The sequence below is a fragment of the Mobula birostris genome, chromosome 30 (assembly GCF_030028105.1).
Source record: "Mobula birostris isolate sMobBir1 chromosome 30, sMobBir1.hap1, whole genome shotgun sequence".
In the NCBI taxonomy this organism is placed as follows: Eukaryota; Metazoa; Chordata; class Chondrichthyes; order Myliobatiformes; family Myliobatidae; genus Mobula; species Mobula birostris.
In genome coordinates this window covers 6,938,839-6,956,738 of record NC_092399.1, presented here as the reverse complement: position 1 = coordinate 6,956,738, position 17,900 = coordinate 6,938,839, and the positions used below count along the sequence as shown (strand labels likewise).

The following is a 17,900-nucleotide window of genomic DNA, read 5'->3' as shown; positions in this document are numbered from 1 at the left end:
AAATAGATTAAAGGTTCATGGTCCAGTAAGCACTCAGAGGAAAGCAGTAACCCCTACAGTTATAACAGTATCATCACTAACTGCTGTGCAGTATTATGTGGACCAATGCCACCCAGGTAAGAATAGGAGACCACCTCACTACTTATTTAATTTAACTTTTAAAATGTAATTTACAGGTTTTTATGTATTGCAATATACTGCTGCCACCTAACAACAAATTTTATGATTTATAGCTGTGATACTAAACCTGATTTTGATTCTGAAACCTGCATTTGTGTGTGTGTGTGTGTGTCTCTCTTTCGCTCTCTCTCTCTCTCTCGCTCTCTCACACACTCACACTCATTCCGGTCTCTATCTGTGTCCATCTTGTGCATCTCTTTGTCTGACCCTAATTTTCACTGTTCCCTCCCTCAACCCACTTTTCCCCTACCCCATTTCTATCTGGCTAAACCCTAATGACTCAAGTCTGCTGCTCCACATCTATTGTCAAGTCATGAGGCTGTGGATAGCCAATGCTTTTGTCCTTATTTTTGGATTGTGAAGTGCATACATGCTTGTATGTGTATGCATCATTTCATTTATTTATTGAGATGCAGTGTGGAATAGGCTCTTCTGGCCTGTCGAATCGTGCTCCCCAGCAATCCCCTGATTTAATCTGAGCCTAATCTCGGGAAAATTTACAATGACCAATCAACCTACCAACCGGTACATCTTTGGACTGTGGGAGGAAACCGGAGCACCCAGAGGAAACCCATGCGGTCACGTGGAGAACATACAAACTCCTTACAGACAGCTGTGGAAATTGAACCCGGGTCACCTGTACTGTAAAGCGCTGTGCTAACCATTACGCTACCGTGCCGTCCATCAGTCAGATTTATAACAGGAAATACCTTTTAATGGTTGTTTACTTAAAGGAACTGCTGAATAAAATACCAAATTGTGGGTAAGTTTGTTCACTGTACTACCTTTGTGACATTGACTGCAAAAGAAGCCCGGAGTACAGGGCTGAACTTCCAGTGCAATGCCCTTGCTGTGCCAGTTTGGTCTCCTAACTGCTGGAGACATGGTCCTCTCTCCCTGATTTATCAACATTACTATCCTTTGCAGCTTTTCTCCTTCTGTCTGTGTCCAAATTCTGGTGGAAAATTTTTTTAAAATAACACAATATTAAGAATTTGTTGCAATGTATGATAAATACCTGGAATAATCTGCCATGATTGAAACTAGGCAATAACTTGTTAAATTTACATTGTGTTTAAGTGTAGTGTTTGTGCACCAGAAGGATGAGATTTGCTGAGGGCATCAGTAATTCGGAAAGGCTGATTGTACTTTTATTCATCAAAGTTGCTGGTGAATGCGGCAGGCCAGGCAGCATCTCTAGGAAGAGGTGCAGTCAGGACTAGGTCCTGATGAAGGGTCTTGGCCTGAAACGTCGACTGCACCTCTTCCTAGAGATGCTGCCTGGCCTGCTGCGTTCACCAGCAACTTTGATGTGTGTTGCTTGAATTTCCAGCATCTGCAGAATTCCTGTAGTTTGTACTTTTATTCTTCTCCTTTCCACAATGGAGCAAAACTGCAAAGAAATATTGCAGAATTTGTCTTGGACCTGCTGTGCCATCTTTGTATAAAGTTTGTATAAAGTTTATATTAGTAAATTACAATGTTTGAGTATAATAGCAAGTGTTCTGATTTGTCCATTAATACAGAGATTGAGATTGCTCACTACTTTTTCTCGTTATTCCCTAGTTTAATTGACAGACGTGGCTTCTTGGACCCAGATACAACACAAGAGTCTGGGGGCCAGCACAGTGTTACTCAGGGAGTGAAAACAGAAGGCAGCCTGGTAGGACGTGACCCCTAATGAAATGAGTGAATGCCCTGCCTGTCGTGTTTGACTCCACCTTCCCTCGTGCACCTATCCATTCCCTGTCACCCCATGACTTCACCCTGAGCATGAGGGGGAAGCTAAGGTGCCGGTCATGGGAATCTTCATGTCTCGGTGACATGCTGCATGCGATCGCATGGCTGAGAATGCTAAGCCTTCAGAGACTGATTGTCTACAAAAGTGTGGGTGTTGTGAAGGATCTGCGCTGGACTCGCTTTAAAGATCACCAGATGCCTCCTGCTTAATTAATTAAGAGGGACATCTCATTGTTGTGAATTACAAGTAGCATCGTGCTCTTGGAATAAACTGAGGTGGAGCATTGAAGCCAAGTATTTATAGGCAAGGTGTAGCAGCTTGAGGGTGTTGGTCAGAATGCTTTTATAATAAAGGAACAAGAAATAGTTTATACTGAAAGGCTATTGCTATTGAAATAAGAAGATTGAGGCCAAGGTTGCAGGAGGGCTTCCTTCCAGTTGAGTTGCTGCTTTAATCTTTTGCTTCAAATGGGATGATGGGATAATTATTATTGTGGGTCACTGTGACCAAAAGACAGTAAGACACAGGGGAAATATTCATTATCCTCAGCAGTTGATCTGTTGTCTGGGATTGAAGTGGAATGGTCTAAAGGGAAGGGTTGGGTTGTTGGAAAGTATTGGTGAGGTTTAGGTTCTGGGAAGCCCTGGGTCCTGCTTGTGCCTTCAGACCTATCATTGCCTTTTCACATATTGCATTGAGATGACACACAGAAAACTTACTGCCAGTCCAGTGTGTTCCACCACAATGTGTTATTTTAAAGTGTTCTTATGTGTATTTTTTGTTCCATTGTATTGCTTGTACAGAGAATGCCATCTAATTATTGATTTTTTTTTAATTAACTTGTATTTATAATAAAATTGAAATTGATCACATAGTCTTCCCTGGTGAACTCTGAGTAGAAATGAAATGAGGCAGATGGTTCAGCAGTTGTGAAAGAGACTGGGGGAGATTGGAATGGACAGAGCGGCCGAGGGTATTGAGGGAATGAAAAGGAAGATGACTGGTTGGAGTTACACTGTTTGTGTTTAACTATCTGCTCTGAAATGCACAAAGTTTCTTGATTTATTTCATATTTCCCTAATGGAAAGATGGAGCCAATGAATCCATCAAGCCTATGCCAGCTTGTGGATTCTTCCTATCAATTCCTTTCTCCTGCTTTTTTCCTCGTAACCTATCCTCTCACATGTGCCATAAAATATAGGAGTAGAATTGGGCCGTTTGCCTCATTGAGTCACTCCGCCATTTCATCACGACTGATCCATTTCCCTCTTAGTCCCAATCGCCTGCTCTCTCCCCGTATACCTTCACGCCCTGACTAATCAAGCACCTTTCAACCTTTGCCTTAATTATACCCCATTACTTGGTCTCCACAGCTGCCTGTGGCAATGAATTCCACAGATTTATCACTCTCTGGTTAAAGAAATTCCTCTTCATCTCTGTTCTAAATGGGTGTGTCTCTATTCTGAGGCTGTGCCCTCTGGTCATAGACTCTCCCACCACAGGAAACATCCTCTCCACATCCACTCTATCGAGGCCCTTCAACATTTGATAGGTTTCATTGAGATCACCCCTCAATCTTCTGAATTCCAGGCAGTAAAGGTGCAGAAATATCAAACTCTCCTCATATGATAAGCCTTCCATGTCCAGAATCATTCTTGTGAACCTCTTCAATGGGAGCACATCCTTTCTTGGGCCCAGAACTGCTCACAATACTGCAAGTGAAGCCTCACCAGTGCCTCATAAAGCCTCAGCATTACATCCTTTTATATTCTAGTCCTGTCGAAATGAATGTTAACAGTGCATTTGCCTTCCTCACCACTGACCCAACCTGCAAGTTAATATTAATATTTACGTGATTCTTCCACTAGTTAGCTACCCGAAGGCTAATTTTGTTTTTGCTGTGGGGGTGGGGGTTAAGACTGGGGGAGAGTCCTGTAGGGCAAATTTTGCACACAGCACTGGAAGTCGGAATTGATCCTGGGTCACTTGGTCTGTGAGATAGTTGCACTATCCATAGTGCAACCGCGCGGCCCCATCGCATTACAGTCCATGCACCTACCATCAGCTTGAAAGGCAACTCTAGCAACTTCTATCCAAATGGGAGTTCGTGATTTATTGAGTTTTACTTTCTGTACTGGGTTACGAGCTGGTGAAACTCACCCGGCAGAAGGCAATGGCAAACCACTGCTGTAACTTGCCTCGTACGAGGTTCCCCACTACGTCAGAGAGGCGTGGAGGGAAATCGGCCACTAACCGGAGAAACTCCGGATGCGACGTACCTTTCCTTTCCTATTTTCTGGATCTCAAGTTCTCCCTAGGTTAAAAAAATACATTAGTTGTCTCATGCTCTTCCCCTGCTAAACTAGTGAAAACACTAACACAAGAAAGTCAGCAGATGCTGGAAATCCAAAGCAAAACAAACAAAAACACACACACACACACACACACACACACACACACACACACACACACACACACACACACACACACACACACACACACACACTCTGCTCTCCCTCTCTCCTCCCTCTCTCCTCCCTCTCTCCTCCCTCTCTCCTCCCTCTCTCCTCCCTCTCTCCCCCCTCTCTCCCCCCTCTCTCCCCCCTCTCTCCCCCCTCTCTCCCCCCTCTCTCCCCCCTCTCTCCCCCCTCTCTCCCCCCTCTCTCCCCCCTCTCTCCCCCCTCTCTCCCCCCTCTCTCCCCCCTCTCTCCCCCCTCTCTCCCCCCTCTCTCCCCTCCCCCCCCTCCCCCCCCTCCCCCTCTCTCCCCCCTCTCCCCTCTCTCCCCCCCCCCACACACTCTCTCCGTCTCCCTCTCTCTCTCATCTCCCCCCATCCTCCCAACATTTTGGGCCGAGAGCCTTCATCAGGGCTGATCCTTCTTTTCAGACTGACCTGCTAAGTTTCTCCAGCACTTTCTGTGTATTGGTACTGAAAACACTACATAGGATTCCACTATGAAACTTAATATTCTAGAATCCAAACGGTCTTCTCTGTCTAAGCTTATTTTAGTTGAGTTGTAGGTTGTTGCCAAGTGAGGGTAGTTTAAAAGTTGAAGAGTCTTTGAGCAATTTGACAGTGCCTTTGTAATAAGTGTGTTTGTTGTCAAGGCTTCAAATGAATGTCCAAGTCCACAGAGTGCACCCAGCCGGTGTGATGGTTTGTTCCCATGCTGACTTCCTCTGTCCATAATGCCCATGACACAAGATGTTGCTGCTTATCGGTGTTGAAGCTTGAATTTAGGATGCCGGATATCACGAGGAGCCAGTGTCTGTAATAATCTAACGAATTTAGTTGCCAGGCATGAGGTGAGATGTGAGCTTTAGTGAAGATCAAATATGAAGCCATGGCTGTGCACTGTTGGGTTGGTGATTGTAGATTCACTATAAAGCGGTTGCAAACTCCTTCATCATTTACGTTTTTACAAAGATTGTTCATAATTATTGCCTTTATTTCATCTTCATCAAATCAAGACAACAGCTGAAGCTAGAATACTTCCTGCTTCCCATCTCCCAGTCAGTCACGCTGTGATCTGAATGAGTTTCCGAGTGATTTATTTGGATAGAAATAAATTTAATTGGAGATGGAGTCCTTTCACCTTCTGAACCAAGGTGTTTCATCCACTGAGGGTTATTACTGTGTTTTATTTATTCTCTGGACATGTACATTGATTGCCTCTGGTTGTCTCAAATGTAGTAAACTGTGTTCCTGAACTTCTGGGAAAACTAGATACCAGAGCTCTATGCAATGCAGCGGGTGGGATATCATAGTCACAGTAAGACCCAAGCCTGTCATAATAAATGCTGAAGTACCATTTGTCTGCCCAAGTGCTCACTACACTTGCATGTTAGCACACAGTGACCCGTATACAAACACACACTGGTTTCTTTGACATCAGTGCGACCCAATCTCTTGCCATTTAACAACTGGTCTACTTTTCTAATAGTTGGACAAAAATGGATGAACTACATTTTTCCCACATTGTATTCCATCTGTCTTATTTATTTATTGAGATACAGCATGGAGTTGGCCCCCCTGGCCTTTTAGAGCTGTGCTGCCCAGTAACCCCTGATTTTAACCCTAGCTGAATCACAGGGCAATTTACAATGACCAGTTAACCTACTAACCAATACGTCTTTGGACTGCGTGAGGAAACTGGAGCACCCGGAGGAAACCCCCGCATTCCCCGGGGAGGACATACAGAGACTCTTACAGGTGACATCTGAATTGGACTCCGATCTCCGACGCCCTGAGCTGTAATAGCGTCGCGCTAGCAGCTACACTATCGTGGCACCCCAGCCTCAGGACGTTATATTCTTGCTTACTCATTCAGCTTGTCTGAACCCCCCTTTCTCGAAGCTTTTTTGCAACTTCTCTTTGTGCTCTCAATCCCACTTAATCTTTAAATCAGCAAGTGGTATTTTCTCCTCAGCCAAATTGTTGACATGGATCATGAATATTTGCTAAACTACCAACCTTTTGCTACCCCGCCAGTCACATCTTGCCATTCTAAGAGTGTTTATTCCCACTCTTTGCTCTCTGTCCAATAGCCAATCCTGTCTCTGTCATTCTACCACCCATAATTCTGTCTTCTAACCTTTTTGACCTACTTTCAGGTGCAGACCGTACTGAAAACCTTCCAAAAATCTGTGTGCACTGCACCCAGTGTTTCTCCTTTTTTTTTTATTCTATTCGTCATCGTCCTCGAAGAACTGGACAAAGATTAGACAAAGATGGTCTTCCCTCTTATAAATCCGTGCTGACTCTGATCAATTCTGTTTTTCTTATCAGGATATTATATTATTCAATAAAGGTGACAGCAGTTTCTATATCAAAGACATTAAAGCTGACAGTCTCCTGTATTCTCTCTTCCTCGTTCAGTGGGGGTAGGAACACTTTTGCTGCCTTTTAAGACACAGGAATGTTTGCAGATTAGAATCTTGGAAAATGGTAACCAGAACATCCATGCTCTCTGAAGCCATCTTTCAAAATTCTCAGATGAGAATCAACAGATTCTTGAGACTTACCAGCTCTCAAATCTACCAGTTTCTTTATTATATCCTTTCTTGCTTTTTCTGTATAAATATACTCAGTAGGGTTTGTGTATCATCTATAGAAGTTCAGTTCCTCTCTAAGGGCCTACTCTTGCCCTTTGCCATCTTTTCCTTTAAAAGCTGTAACTGTAAAAGCTCTTGGTCTACTTTTTTCCACCCTCTTTTCAGTCTACAATCATATTCTTCATTGCCTTTCTTTACCATTTTCTTGGTTCTCCCTGCTGAATTCTAAAATGATCCCAATCCTCTAGCCTGCTAGTTTCTACTAACTTTATAAACCTTGATTTCTCATTAGTTTTTCTGATCAACTGTGGATGAATTACTTTTCTGTTTGGGATTTTGTACCTTAATCTAATATCTTTTGCATCAGCTGTGCTGGAATCTCGCAGCCCCGACCTGATTCACTGGAGATCTACTGGCTAAAACAGGTTTGACTTTCCTGGCTGACACATTTCACTTAAGTCCATGTTGTATTTGGGGTTGAGCCCTTCCAGGGATTCTGTGATTCAACCCCGTTCACTGGCTCACCATTATGTTCAGAGAAACCAGAGACCAAATGAACAGTTTATGATCTCGGATCACACCATAGGTCACAAATATAATGTAGGTTTACTTTCAATGGTACACAAGCTTAATGCAAACTGTACCTTCAGAATACAGCAGGGTAAAGAGGTATTTTGAGCATGAGAGACTACATGTGGAATATGTTCAGACTTTGTTATTGGACACCATGTTGGCAGAGTGGTTACTGCCATGCTATTACAGTTCAAAAACGTACCAGGTAGTAAGTTATTCAGTCTTTGTAAATTGTCCTGATATAGTCATGGTCATACTTTATTGATCCCGGGGGAAATTGGTTTTCATTACAGTTGCACCATAATTAATTAAATAGTAATAAAACCATAAATAATTAAATAGTAATATGTAAATTATGCCAGGAAATGTCCAGGACCAGCCTATTGGCTCAGGGTGTCTGACCCTCCAAGGGAGGGGTTGTAAAGTTTGACGGCCCCAGGCAAGAATGACATCCTATGACGCTCTGTGTTGCATCTCGGTGGAATGAGTCTCTGGCTGAATGTACTCCTGTGCCCAGCCAGTACAAGATGGCATGCAACTTAGACAGCATCCTCTTTTCAGGCACCACTGTCAGAGAGTCCAGTTCCATCCCCACAACATCACTGGCCTTACGAATGAGTTTGTTGATTCTGTTGGTGCCTGCTACCCTTAGCCTGCTGCCCCAGCACACAACAGCAAACATGATCGCACTGGCCACCACAGACTCGTAGAACATCCTCAGCATTGTCCGGCAGATGTTAAAGGACCTCAGTCTCCTCAGGAAATAGAGACGGCTCTGACCCTTCTTGTAGACAGCCTCAGTGTTCTTTGACCGGTCCAGTTTATTGTCAATTCATATCCCCAGGTATTTGTAATCGTCCACCATGTCCACACTGACCCCCTGGATGGAAACAGGGGTCACCGGTACCTTAGCTCTCCTCAGGTCTACCACCAGCTCCTTAGTCTTTTTCACATTAAGCTGCAGATAATTCTGCTCACACCATGTGACAAAGTTTCCTACCGTAGCCCTGTACTCAACCTCATCTCCCTTGCTGATGCATCCAACTATGGCAGAGTCATTGGAAAACTTCTGAAGATGACAAGACTCTGTGCAGTAGTTGAAATCCGAGGTGTAATTGGTGAAGAGAAAGGGAGACAAGCCAGTCTCCTGTGGAACCCCAGTGCTGCTGATCACTCTGTCGGACACACAGTGTTGCAAGCACGCGTACTGTGGTCTGCCAGTCAGGTAATCAAGAATCCATGACACCAGGAAAGCATCCACCTGCATCGCTGTCAGCTTAGAAACGTAGAAAAACCTACAGCACAATACAGGCCCTTTGACCCACAATGCTGTGCCGAGCATGTCCTTACCCTAGAACTACCTAGGCTTACCCATAGCCCTCTATTTTTCTAAGCTCCATGTTTCCATCCAGGAGTCTCTTAAAACAGTGGTCCCCAACCACCGGGCTGCGAGGAAACGGTATGATTTGGCAATATGAACCGATATGAGCTGCACCATTCTTCATTCCCTGTCACGCCCACTGTTGAACTTGAACACGTGTGAGGTCTGCAAGAATATTGTCAATATTAAACCGGTCCACGGTGCGCAAAAGGTCGGGGACCCCTGTCTTAAAAGACCCTATTGTTTCCGCCGCCGCCGGCAGCCCATTCCACGCACTCACCACTCTCTGTGTTTAAAAAAAACTTACCCCTGACATCTATTCTGTACCTACTTCCAAGCATCTTAAAACTATGCCCTGTCATGTTAGCCATTTCAGCCCTGGGAAAAAGCCTCTGACTATCCACACGATCAATGCCTCTCATTATCTTGTACATCTCTATCAGGTCACCTCTCATCCTCCGTCGCTCCAAGGAGAAAAGGCCGAGTTCACTCAACCTATTCTCATAAGGCATGCTCCCCAATCCAGGCAACATCCTTGTAAATCTCCTCTGTACCCTTTCTATGGTTTCCACATCCTTCCTGTAGTGAGGCGACCAGAACTGAGCACAGTACTCCAAGTGGGGTCTGACCAGGGTCCTATATAGCTACAACATTACCTCTCGGCTCTCGAACTCAATCCCACGGCTGATGAAGGCCAGTGCACCGTATGCCTTCTTAACCACAGAGTCAACCTGCGTTAGGCTGGAGACATTTTACAATCACCGAACAGCCTACCCGGTACGTGTTTTGGACTGTGGGAGGAAATTGGAGCACCTGCAGAAAACGTGCCAATTCCACAGGGTGGGCATGCGGACTCCTTGCAGGTGACACCGGAATTTGAACTGTGATAGATATGGCACGGTAATGGGCCCTTCTGATGAGCCCACGCTGCCCGAGCCCACCCATGTGGCCGATTAACCCACTAACGTGTATGTCTCTGGAAAGTGGGAGAATGTACACACTCCTTACAGGCAGTGGCGGAATTGAACCAGGGTCGCTGGCGCAGTAACAGTGTAACGCTAACCGCTCTGCTCGTGTGCTACACTGGTGGCCTGGTAGGGCTTGTCACTGCTGTATCTCTCATTGTCGTTATTATGGGCCGTGTTGTGTGGCGTGGGCTGTCGTGGTCTTTCCATGACCATGATTGTTCTTGGCAAATTTTTCTACAGAAGTGGTTTACCTTTGCTGCCACAAGACGGGTGACCCCAGCCATTATCAACACTCTTCAGAGATTGTCTGCCTGGTGTCAGTCGTCACATAACCAGGACTCGTGACCTGCACCGGCTGCTCATACGACCGCCCACCACCTGCTCCCGTGGCTTCACCTGACCCTGACTGGTATCTCTAAATAAATAAGTAAATTACAACCCTCCGTTGGCTCTTCACTCAGCAGAGAGAGATTGTCTTTGATCGTTATAGAGCAGTGATTCCCAACGGGAATACGGGTTACATGTCCTAAGGGGGTGTTAGGGGAAATAGAAGTTGGGGAGGGGGGTAAGCGGCACCCTAACTTGACGCATGAGACCGGACTGATCGTTAGTAGAGCAGGTACTTCCAAAAAAAAGGATGAGGCACTGGAACACAGGAAGAACCATAGCTCTGCAGGCAGTGACCACTCGTCGTCACAACGCATCTGAATCTCAGCAGCCTCATCCAACCCTACCAACCAAACAGATGTCATTGGGGGTGCGTAACTTAGCAACCAGGCTGTCCAATAATTCCCCTTGCCTTGCAGCATAGAATGAGTTCATGCAATTTAACAGTTGGTAAGTCAAGTACACCCTCTCAACTTTTTCTACAGATCTACAGAAAACAGGTCGTGCAACGGTACTGCTGTGGCCGGAACCAAACAGTGAAATAGAGCCAATCAATGAACTTGCTGACCCAGAGGACTCCCTTGTGTTCAAAGTGATGTCTGGTCACGAACCGTCTTTGGGGATTATGAAATCTTACATGATTGGTCAATCGCGCTAACTGGAAGAGCATAAAGCTAGTTTGCTGAACACCAGCTCCATCCTGACTAACATTCAATTCCAATCTGAATTCTTGTCAATGCAACTTTCGCTGTTGTAATTGTCTTCTTCTTCACTTTGCCGTTCCTTTGCGTGCCGCTACCATCATTTCACCTGTGTCAACTTGCCGGCATCATCAGCATCCAATAGGCATTCCCAGTTTGTGTTATTTTTAATTTTAATCTAGCCCAGTTAATGATGGATAAATATGTATGGCACAATCTCTCTAAGAGTCTGAAGGAGGTGAAGCTTTGAAACAAACTACAGAAAGTGCATCAATACAATGTTATATGTTTGGCATGTGGTTTTATTCCACTCCTGTCAAATCAGCGAATCCCCATGCACCTTATTTGTAATACTGTACTGTCTAATGAAATCATGCAACCATCAAGATTGCAGGAGCACTTCCGTAAAAGACACCCTGGGTAGGCTATTTATGGTATTACTCAGTTCCAGAAGATCAAAGAAGCAATAGAAAAGTGTCACACACTCAAGTCATTTGCCAAGAAAGCTAAAAATGACCTCAATAATGGTCTCATTGCTTCCTATAACATTTCCAAAATGATAGCAGACCGTGGAAAATCTCATACAATCGGTGAAAGGTTATTAATGCCTGCAGTATCAGAAGTGCTCACCACCATTCTCAAAATGGATACCTGCATTTTAAAATCAATTTCTCTGAGTATTAGCTGTAGCTTGTATTGACAAAATGAATGAAGGCATTGATTATCAACTATGCACAGAGCTACTAAAACAGTATTTCGCATACTACTGGATCAGTCAACTGTATGAGACTACAAGGCAGTATTAATGGCATATGTACAGTTTATCAAAAATGGAAAAGTTAATGAAGAGGTTCTCTTTTGTAAAAAGTTAAAAACAAATATCAACGGAGAGCCAGTTTACAACAAGCTGAATATGTATATTGAGTATAAAAGTATTTCAATTAGGAACATGATGCTTTGTGCAACACATAGAGCACCATACATGACAGGACACCATGCTGGTTAGTGGCATTTATGAATAAAAATTCCAACTCTGTTTGCAATACATTATGTAATTCATCATCAACATCTTGCAGTCAAAAACCTTAGCCAGCGACATTTGTCAAGGATGACCCTTGTAATATCTGCTATCAACAAAATTAAAGCCTATCCATTAAATAGCAGACTATTTTGCCAGTTATGCCAAGATGGTGAAGAGTTTGAACTCTTGCTTCTTCACACTGTAGTGCATTGGCTGTCAAAAGGCTGCAGCTCAAAACATTTCTTTGATCTTTTTGACACTATCGTTGAATTTTAGCTCAAAGTCGACAAGAGCTTGTGAAACACGATTGGACTTCTATGTTGAGATGTGGCATACTTAGCTGATATGTATGACAAAATGAACATTCTAAATATGAAACTGCAGGGTGAGAATCTAAATTTAATCCAGGGAAAAAGTGCAGTGTCCACTTTTATTGAAAAAGTGGAAATATATAAGTAAAACATCGGGAGAAGAATGTTCTCACAGTTTCCCTGCATGGGAAGTATGGCACTTTCTTTCACAGATGATGATTTGCAAGAGTACTGCTTACACCTGCAATCACTGAAAAAGGATTTTCAGATTCAATTCAAGGATTTGAATGATCTGGAAATTCCGGACTAGGTAATTAACCCATTTCTTTGCAAGGTGGAAGAACAGGAAGAGAGCTTACAAGAAGAAATGATTGAAATTCAGAATGACGAAGCAAAAATGCAGGTTTTTGTGGTATGTGGCTACACTGGTATATGAGGTTTCCTGATCTTTGGAGAAGAGACAAACTGCTCTTCATTGCATTTCCATCCTCCTACCTTGTTGATCGAGGCTTCAGTGCAGTGAACCACATACTCAGAAGAAACAGAAACTGCTTGGACATTGTTATGTGTGGGGACTTCAGGCTTCTGCTGTCACAACTTGAACCAGATATTTCAACTTTTCCTAAAACCCATCAAGCTCAAGGATCATATTGATATCGGAGCTGCTGTACAGTGCACAGGTACTGTGTAAGCTAGGTTTAAAGACAAATAAACATTAAAGCAGAATCATTTTTCTCATGTAGACATGTTTTTACACTATGGGGGTGCGGAAAGTATATTGTCCCTAGAGGGGCATTAGCAAGTATGTAAGTGCTTTAGGGGGGCACTGGGCTAGAAAAAGGTGGGAAACACTGTTATGGAGCAGACTCTCCCTTTAGAGGGAAGATTAGTGAAAACCGAGATTTTAACACCATTGTGAGCTAAACAGAGGCTTTAACCATACAGATATAGACTGAAGTGGCAATGATACAAGAGCTTAAATGATGTGGGACAATGTTCCCTCTAAGGTGTGCATGTGTATGAGTGCACGCATCTTTTGCTACTAGCGCATGAAGGAATTTAATCTGTGCACAGAAGGTTGTCACCCTCTATCTCGTTGGCATGTTAAGTATATTTCACAATCTCAAGATTTCTGGATTTATTGAAGAAATTATTGATTCACTATGTCGAACTCCAAAGAAGCAAAAGGCATGAAATGCAAAAGAACTCCCGCTTTATTTAAAGCAGAATGGTTTATTATCCTTAGAAAAGCTTCAGGTTTACTCACACTGAAAAATTCAGTGTGCACATGTTGTCGCTGTGTCCAGCACAAGATTTTTGTGCACACTGGTCATTCCAAATTAGAGGGAACATTGGCATGGGGGGAGGAAGTTTCTGGAATGTTCGGAAGCGTTTCTACCTAGTGGTGGATGTTGTTGCTGAACTTGGCTCTAAGGAATGAACAAGTATCAACGGGGAGCTTTTAGGAAACTGCAGTTACCACATAGCAAGGCTTAGAATGGCCCTGAAAGAGGTTATAGAACACTCCAAGGTAAAATTCCAACTGTAGAAATGCCAATCAGTTTCAATGGGATAATAACAGATCAGGCCCAAGTCAATTGGATTCAAACCTTGGCAGGCAAAATTCTAATTACAGACATGAGAGGTTCTGCAGATGCTGGAAATCCAAAGCAACAGACACAGAAATGCTGGAGGAACTCAGCAGATCAGGCAGTGTCTATGGAAATGAATAAACGGTCGACGTTTCAGGCCGAGACCCTTCAGGACTGGGAAGGAAAGGGTAAGATGCCAGAGTAAAAAAAAAAATGAGGGGAGGGGAAAGAGGACTAGCTGGAAGGTGATAGGTGAAGCCATGTAGGTAGGAAAGGTAGAGGGCTGGAAAGGAAGGAATCTGATAGGAAAGGTGAGAGGACTTTAGGAGAAAGGGAAGGAAGAGGAAACCCAGGGGGAGGTGACAGGTGCGAAGAGTTAAGGGGCTAGAGTGGGGAATAGACGAAGAGGAGAAGGAGAGAGAATTTTTTTTAACTGGGAGGAGAAATTGATGCCATCAGGTTGGAGGCGACCCAGATGAGATATGGTGTTGCTCCTCAACCCTGAGGCCACGTAGCCTCATCGCGGCTGTGGTCCTACATGTTAGAATGGGAATGGGAATAAAAATGTTGGTCACTTTTGGCAGATAGAGCTGAGGTGCTCGGCAAAGCGGTCCCCCAGTGTATGTCAGGTCTCAGCAATGTGGAGGAGGCTGCGTTGGGAGCAGATTTGCATGTGAAGTGTTGCCTCAGCTGGAAGGACTGTTTGAGGCCCTGAACAGAGGCGAGGGAGGAGGTAAATGGGCAGGTGGAGCACTCTGGCCGCTCGCAAGAATTAAACAATTAACCGATGGAAGGCTTTTGAAGATGCGATTTTTCAGCTGTGATCTCATGTTCCCAAGGGGAAATCTGAGGGCAGAAATAAATAAGAGAATAAAAAAGAGCAGAAATAAATGTGGTAATTGTGTTGGCGTGTGGCCAAGTGGTTAAGGCATCAGTCTAGTGATCTGAAGGTTGCTCGTTTTGAGCCTCAGCTGGGACAAGGCACTTAACCACACATTGCTCTGCGACGACACCAGTGCCAAGCTGTATCGGCCCTAGTGCCCTTTCCTTGGACAACATCGGTGGCATAGAGAGGGGAGACTTGCAGCATGGGCAACTGCTGGTCTTTCATACAACCTTGCCCGGGCCTGCGCCCTGGAAACCTTCCAAGGCGCAAATCCATGGTCTCACGAAACTAACGGATGCCTAAAAAAAATATGATAATTGTGTAGTTGATAAATCAAAGGAGAAACGGCTTGACTACAGAAACTTCAGAGGGGAACTCTACTGTCTACTTGGCAGTTAAGACACCAATGAAGGTCTTCCGTCTCTGGCGGTGTTCAGGGCTTCCTTTATTGCGTAGCTCGGTTTTCACTACTGTCAGTCATGCAAATCCCGGGTGGAGACTCAGGAATATCGTTGCACTCAGATGCTGAAGGATTCTTCACTGCTGTTTCTGCAATCATTTTGTTTTACCAGTCAGGGTTGTTAGCCCTGAGCTGAACCCCTGAACCTGCAGGATCAGTGGACCACTCGTAGACTGGCCTCTACCCTTTGACCTGTCTGGCATGGGTGACCCTAACAGAGCAAAGCATTAAAACCCTGTCTCTGGTTAACATAGCTCTCCAGGTCATTGAGGCATACAAGCCTCCAAACCACAAGGTTGTGGTCCTCTTCAGAGAGGAAGTAAGAAATTAGATGTCGGGGGAAAAGGGAGCCTGAATAAAGATGGTCAGCAAACACTAACGGGAATCTGTATGTAGTCATAGACATATGCTGGAATGGATTATGAAAAGAAAAATGAGTGGTGATAGACACAAAAAAAGGAATCTTCTCACTGAGATATACAGTAGCTGAGGAACTAAATGCATACTTTATATCAGTTATCATCAACAGAAAAGACACTTTGAATCTCAACAGAGAAAGATGTAATTGAGGTCACATCTCGTACATACTGTAGGCTAAAAATTGATCGAAGCAGAAAGCACATCTGGACTTAGTGGATCAATTACTCTCCTACAGATATGATGTATCCTAGGTTTCTGAGAAAAGGAGAAATTGCCAGTGTCCTGTCCAAAACCTTCCCTGCAGAGGGCTGGGAAATTGAGAATGGTATGCATTTTTTTCCTCCCTAGGAGGAGATAAACGCAGTAATTACAGACCAGAGTAGCCTTGCTGATGAGGAAAGTTCTAAAAACAATAATCAGGACGGGATTGCCAGTTGCGGCTGGTGAGAGAATGCCAATGTAAGTGTGTTGGTGACGAATCGTATTGAACTAATTTCGTACCATAGAGTTTTTATTTAAGTAGCAGAGAGTCCACGAAGGGAAATATGATTGATGTGACCTTTATGGATTTGCAAATCAATTTGATAAGATATTATATAGTTGGTTTGTTATTGAGATTTAAAGCCTGAAAGGGGCTACACTGTCATGGGTAGAAAATGATGACGGTCGTCATGCCTTTGCGTGTGTGGGAAATTATGCCTCGAATTTTTTTTGAAGAGGTTGCTAAGAAGATTGATGAGGACAGGGGTAGACTTTAACATAGTCATAGTCGTACTTTATTGATCCCGGGGGAAATTGGTTTTCGTTACAGTTGCACCATAAGTAATAAATAGTAATAGAACTATAAATAGTTAAATAGTAATAAGTAAATTATGCCAGTTAATTATGAAATAAGTCCAGGACCAGCCTATTGGCTTAGGATGTCTGACCCTCCAAGGGAGGAGTTGTAAAGTTTGATGGCCACAGGCAGGAATGACTTCCTATGATGCTCTGTGCTGCATCTCGGAGGAATGAGTCTCTGGCTGAATGTACTCCTGTCCCCACCCAGTACATTATGTAGTGGATGGGAGACATTGACCAAGATGGCATGCAACTTGGACAGCATCGTCTTTTCAGACACCACCGTGAGAGAGTCCAGTTCCATCCCCACAACATCACTGGCCTTACGAATGAGTTTGTTGATTCTGTTGGTGTCTGCTACCCTCAGCCTGCTACCCCAGCACACAACAGCAAACATGATCGCACTGGCCACCACAGACTCGGCATCATTCGGCAGATGTTAAAGGACCTCAGTCTCCTAAGGAAATAGAGACGGTTCTGTCCCTTCTTGTAGACAGCCTCAGTGTTCTTTGACCAGTCCAGTTTATTGTCAATTCGTATCCCCAGGTATTTGTAATCATCCAGGGGCTACGACAAGATTTTGTGTGGTAGGCTGGTCTGGAAGGTGCGATCACATGGGATCCGGGGTGACCTAGCCAACACAATAGTGTAGTGGTTAGCACAGTGCTTTACGTACCAGCGACCCAGATTCAATTCCCGCTGCTGTCTGTAAAGAGTTTGTACGTTCTCTCCGTGTCCACGTGGGTTTCCTCCCACAGTCCAAAGACGTACCGGTTTGTTGGTTAATTGGTCATTGTAAATTGTCCCGTGATTAGGCTAGGGATCAGTCGGAGGATTGCTGGGCGCCGTGGTTCAAAGATCCAGATGGGCTTGTATCTCACTGTATCTCAATAAATAAATAAACCACATACAAGGCTGGTTTGCTGGAAGGAGCCAGAGGTAGCAGTGGAGTGCTGTGTCCGATGGTGTGCTGCTTGGGTCATGCTGGGTCCTCTATTGTTTGATCTATTTATTAAAGATTCAGTCGAGGATGTACAAAGCATAATTAGTAAGCTTGTGGATAATGTCAAAATTGGTGGTGTTTTGGCTGGGAAGAAGATTGTCCAAGGTTACAGCAGGATCTAAATCAACTGGGAAAGTGGACAAAGGAATGGTAGATGGAATTTAACTTGTACGAGTGCAAAGTCTTCCAAGAGGACCACAACCTGTCATAGTTTGGAGACTTGCATGTCTCAGTGATCTGGAGAGCTATATTGGCTGGAGTCAGGGCTTTATGTTTTGGCTCTTGGTAGGGTCACCCGTGCCAAACAGGTCAGAGGGTAAAGGCCAGACTAAGAGTGGTCCACTGGTCTTCTAGGTTCAGGGGTTCAGCTCAGGATTAATG

The 17,900-nt window shown here is 44.2% G+C and overlaps 1 protein-coding gene across 1 annotated transcript in view; it reads left to right on the top strand.

The window, feature by feature from the left end:
* Positions 1-17,900, top strand: part of zdhhc18a (zinc finger DHHC-type palmitoyltransferase 18a) — a 51,953-nt gene that overhangs the window by 18,871 nt on the left and 15,182 nt on the right. The window contains exons 6-7 of the mRNA XM_072247410.1: positions 7-116; positions 1,747-1,843. Coding sequence (XP_072103511.1) covers positions 7-116; positions 1,747-1,843 — 207 coding nt within the window. The remainder of the gene's footprint in view (positions 1-6; positions 117-1,746; positions 1,844-17,900) is intronic.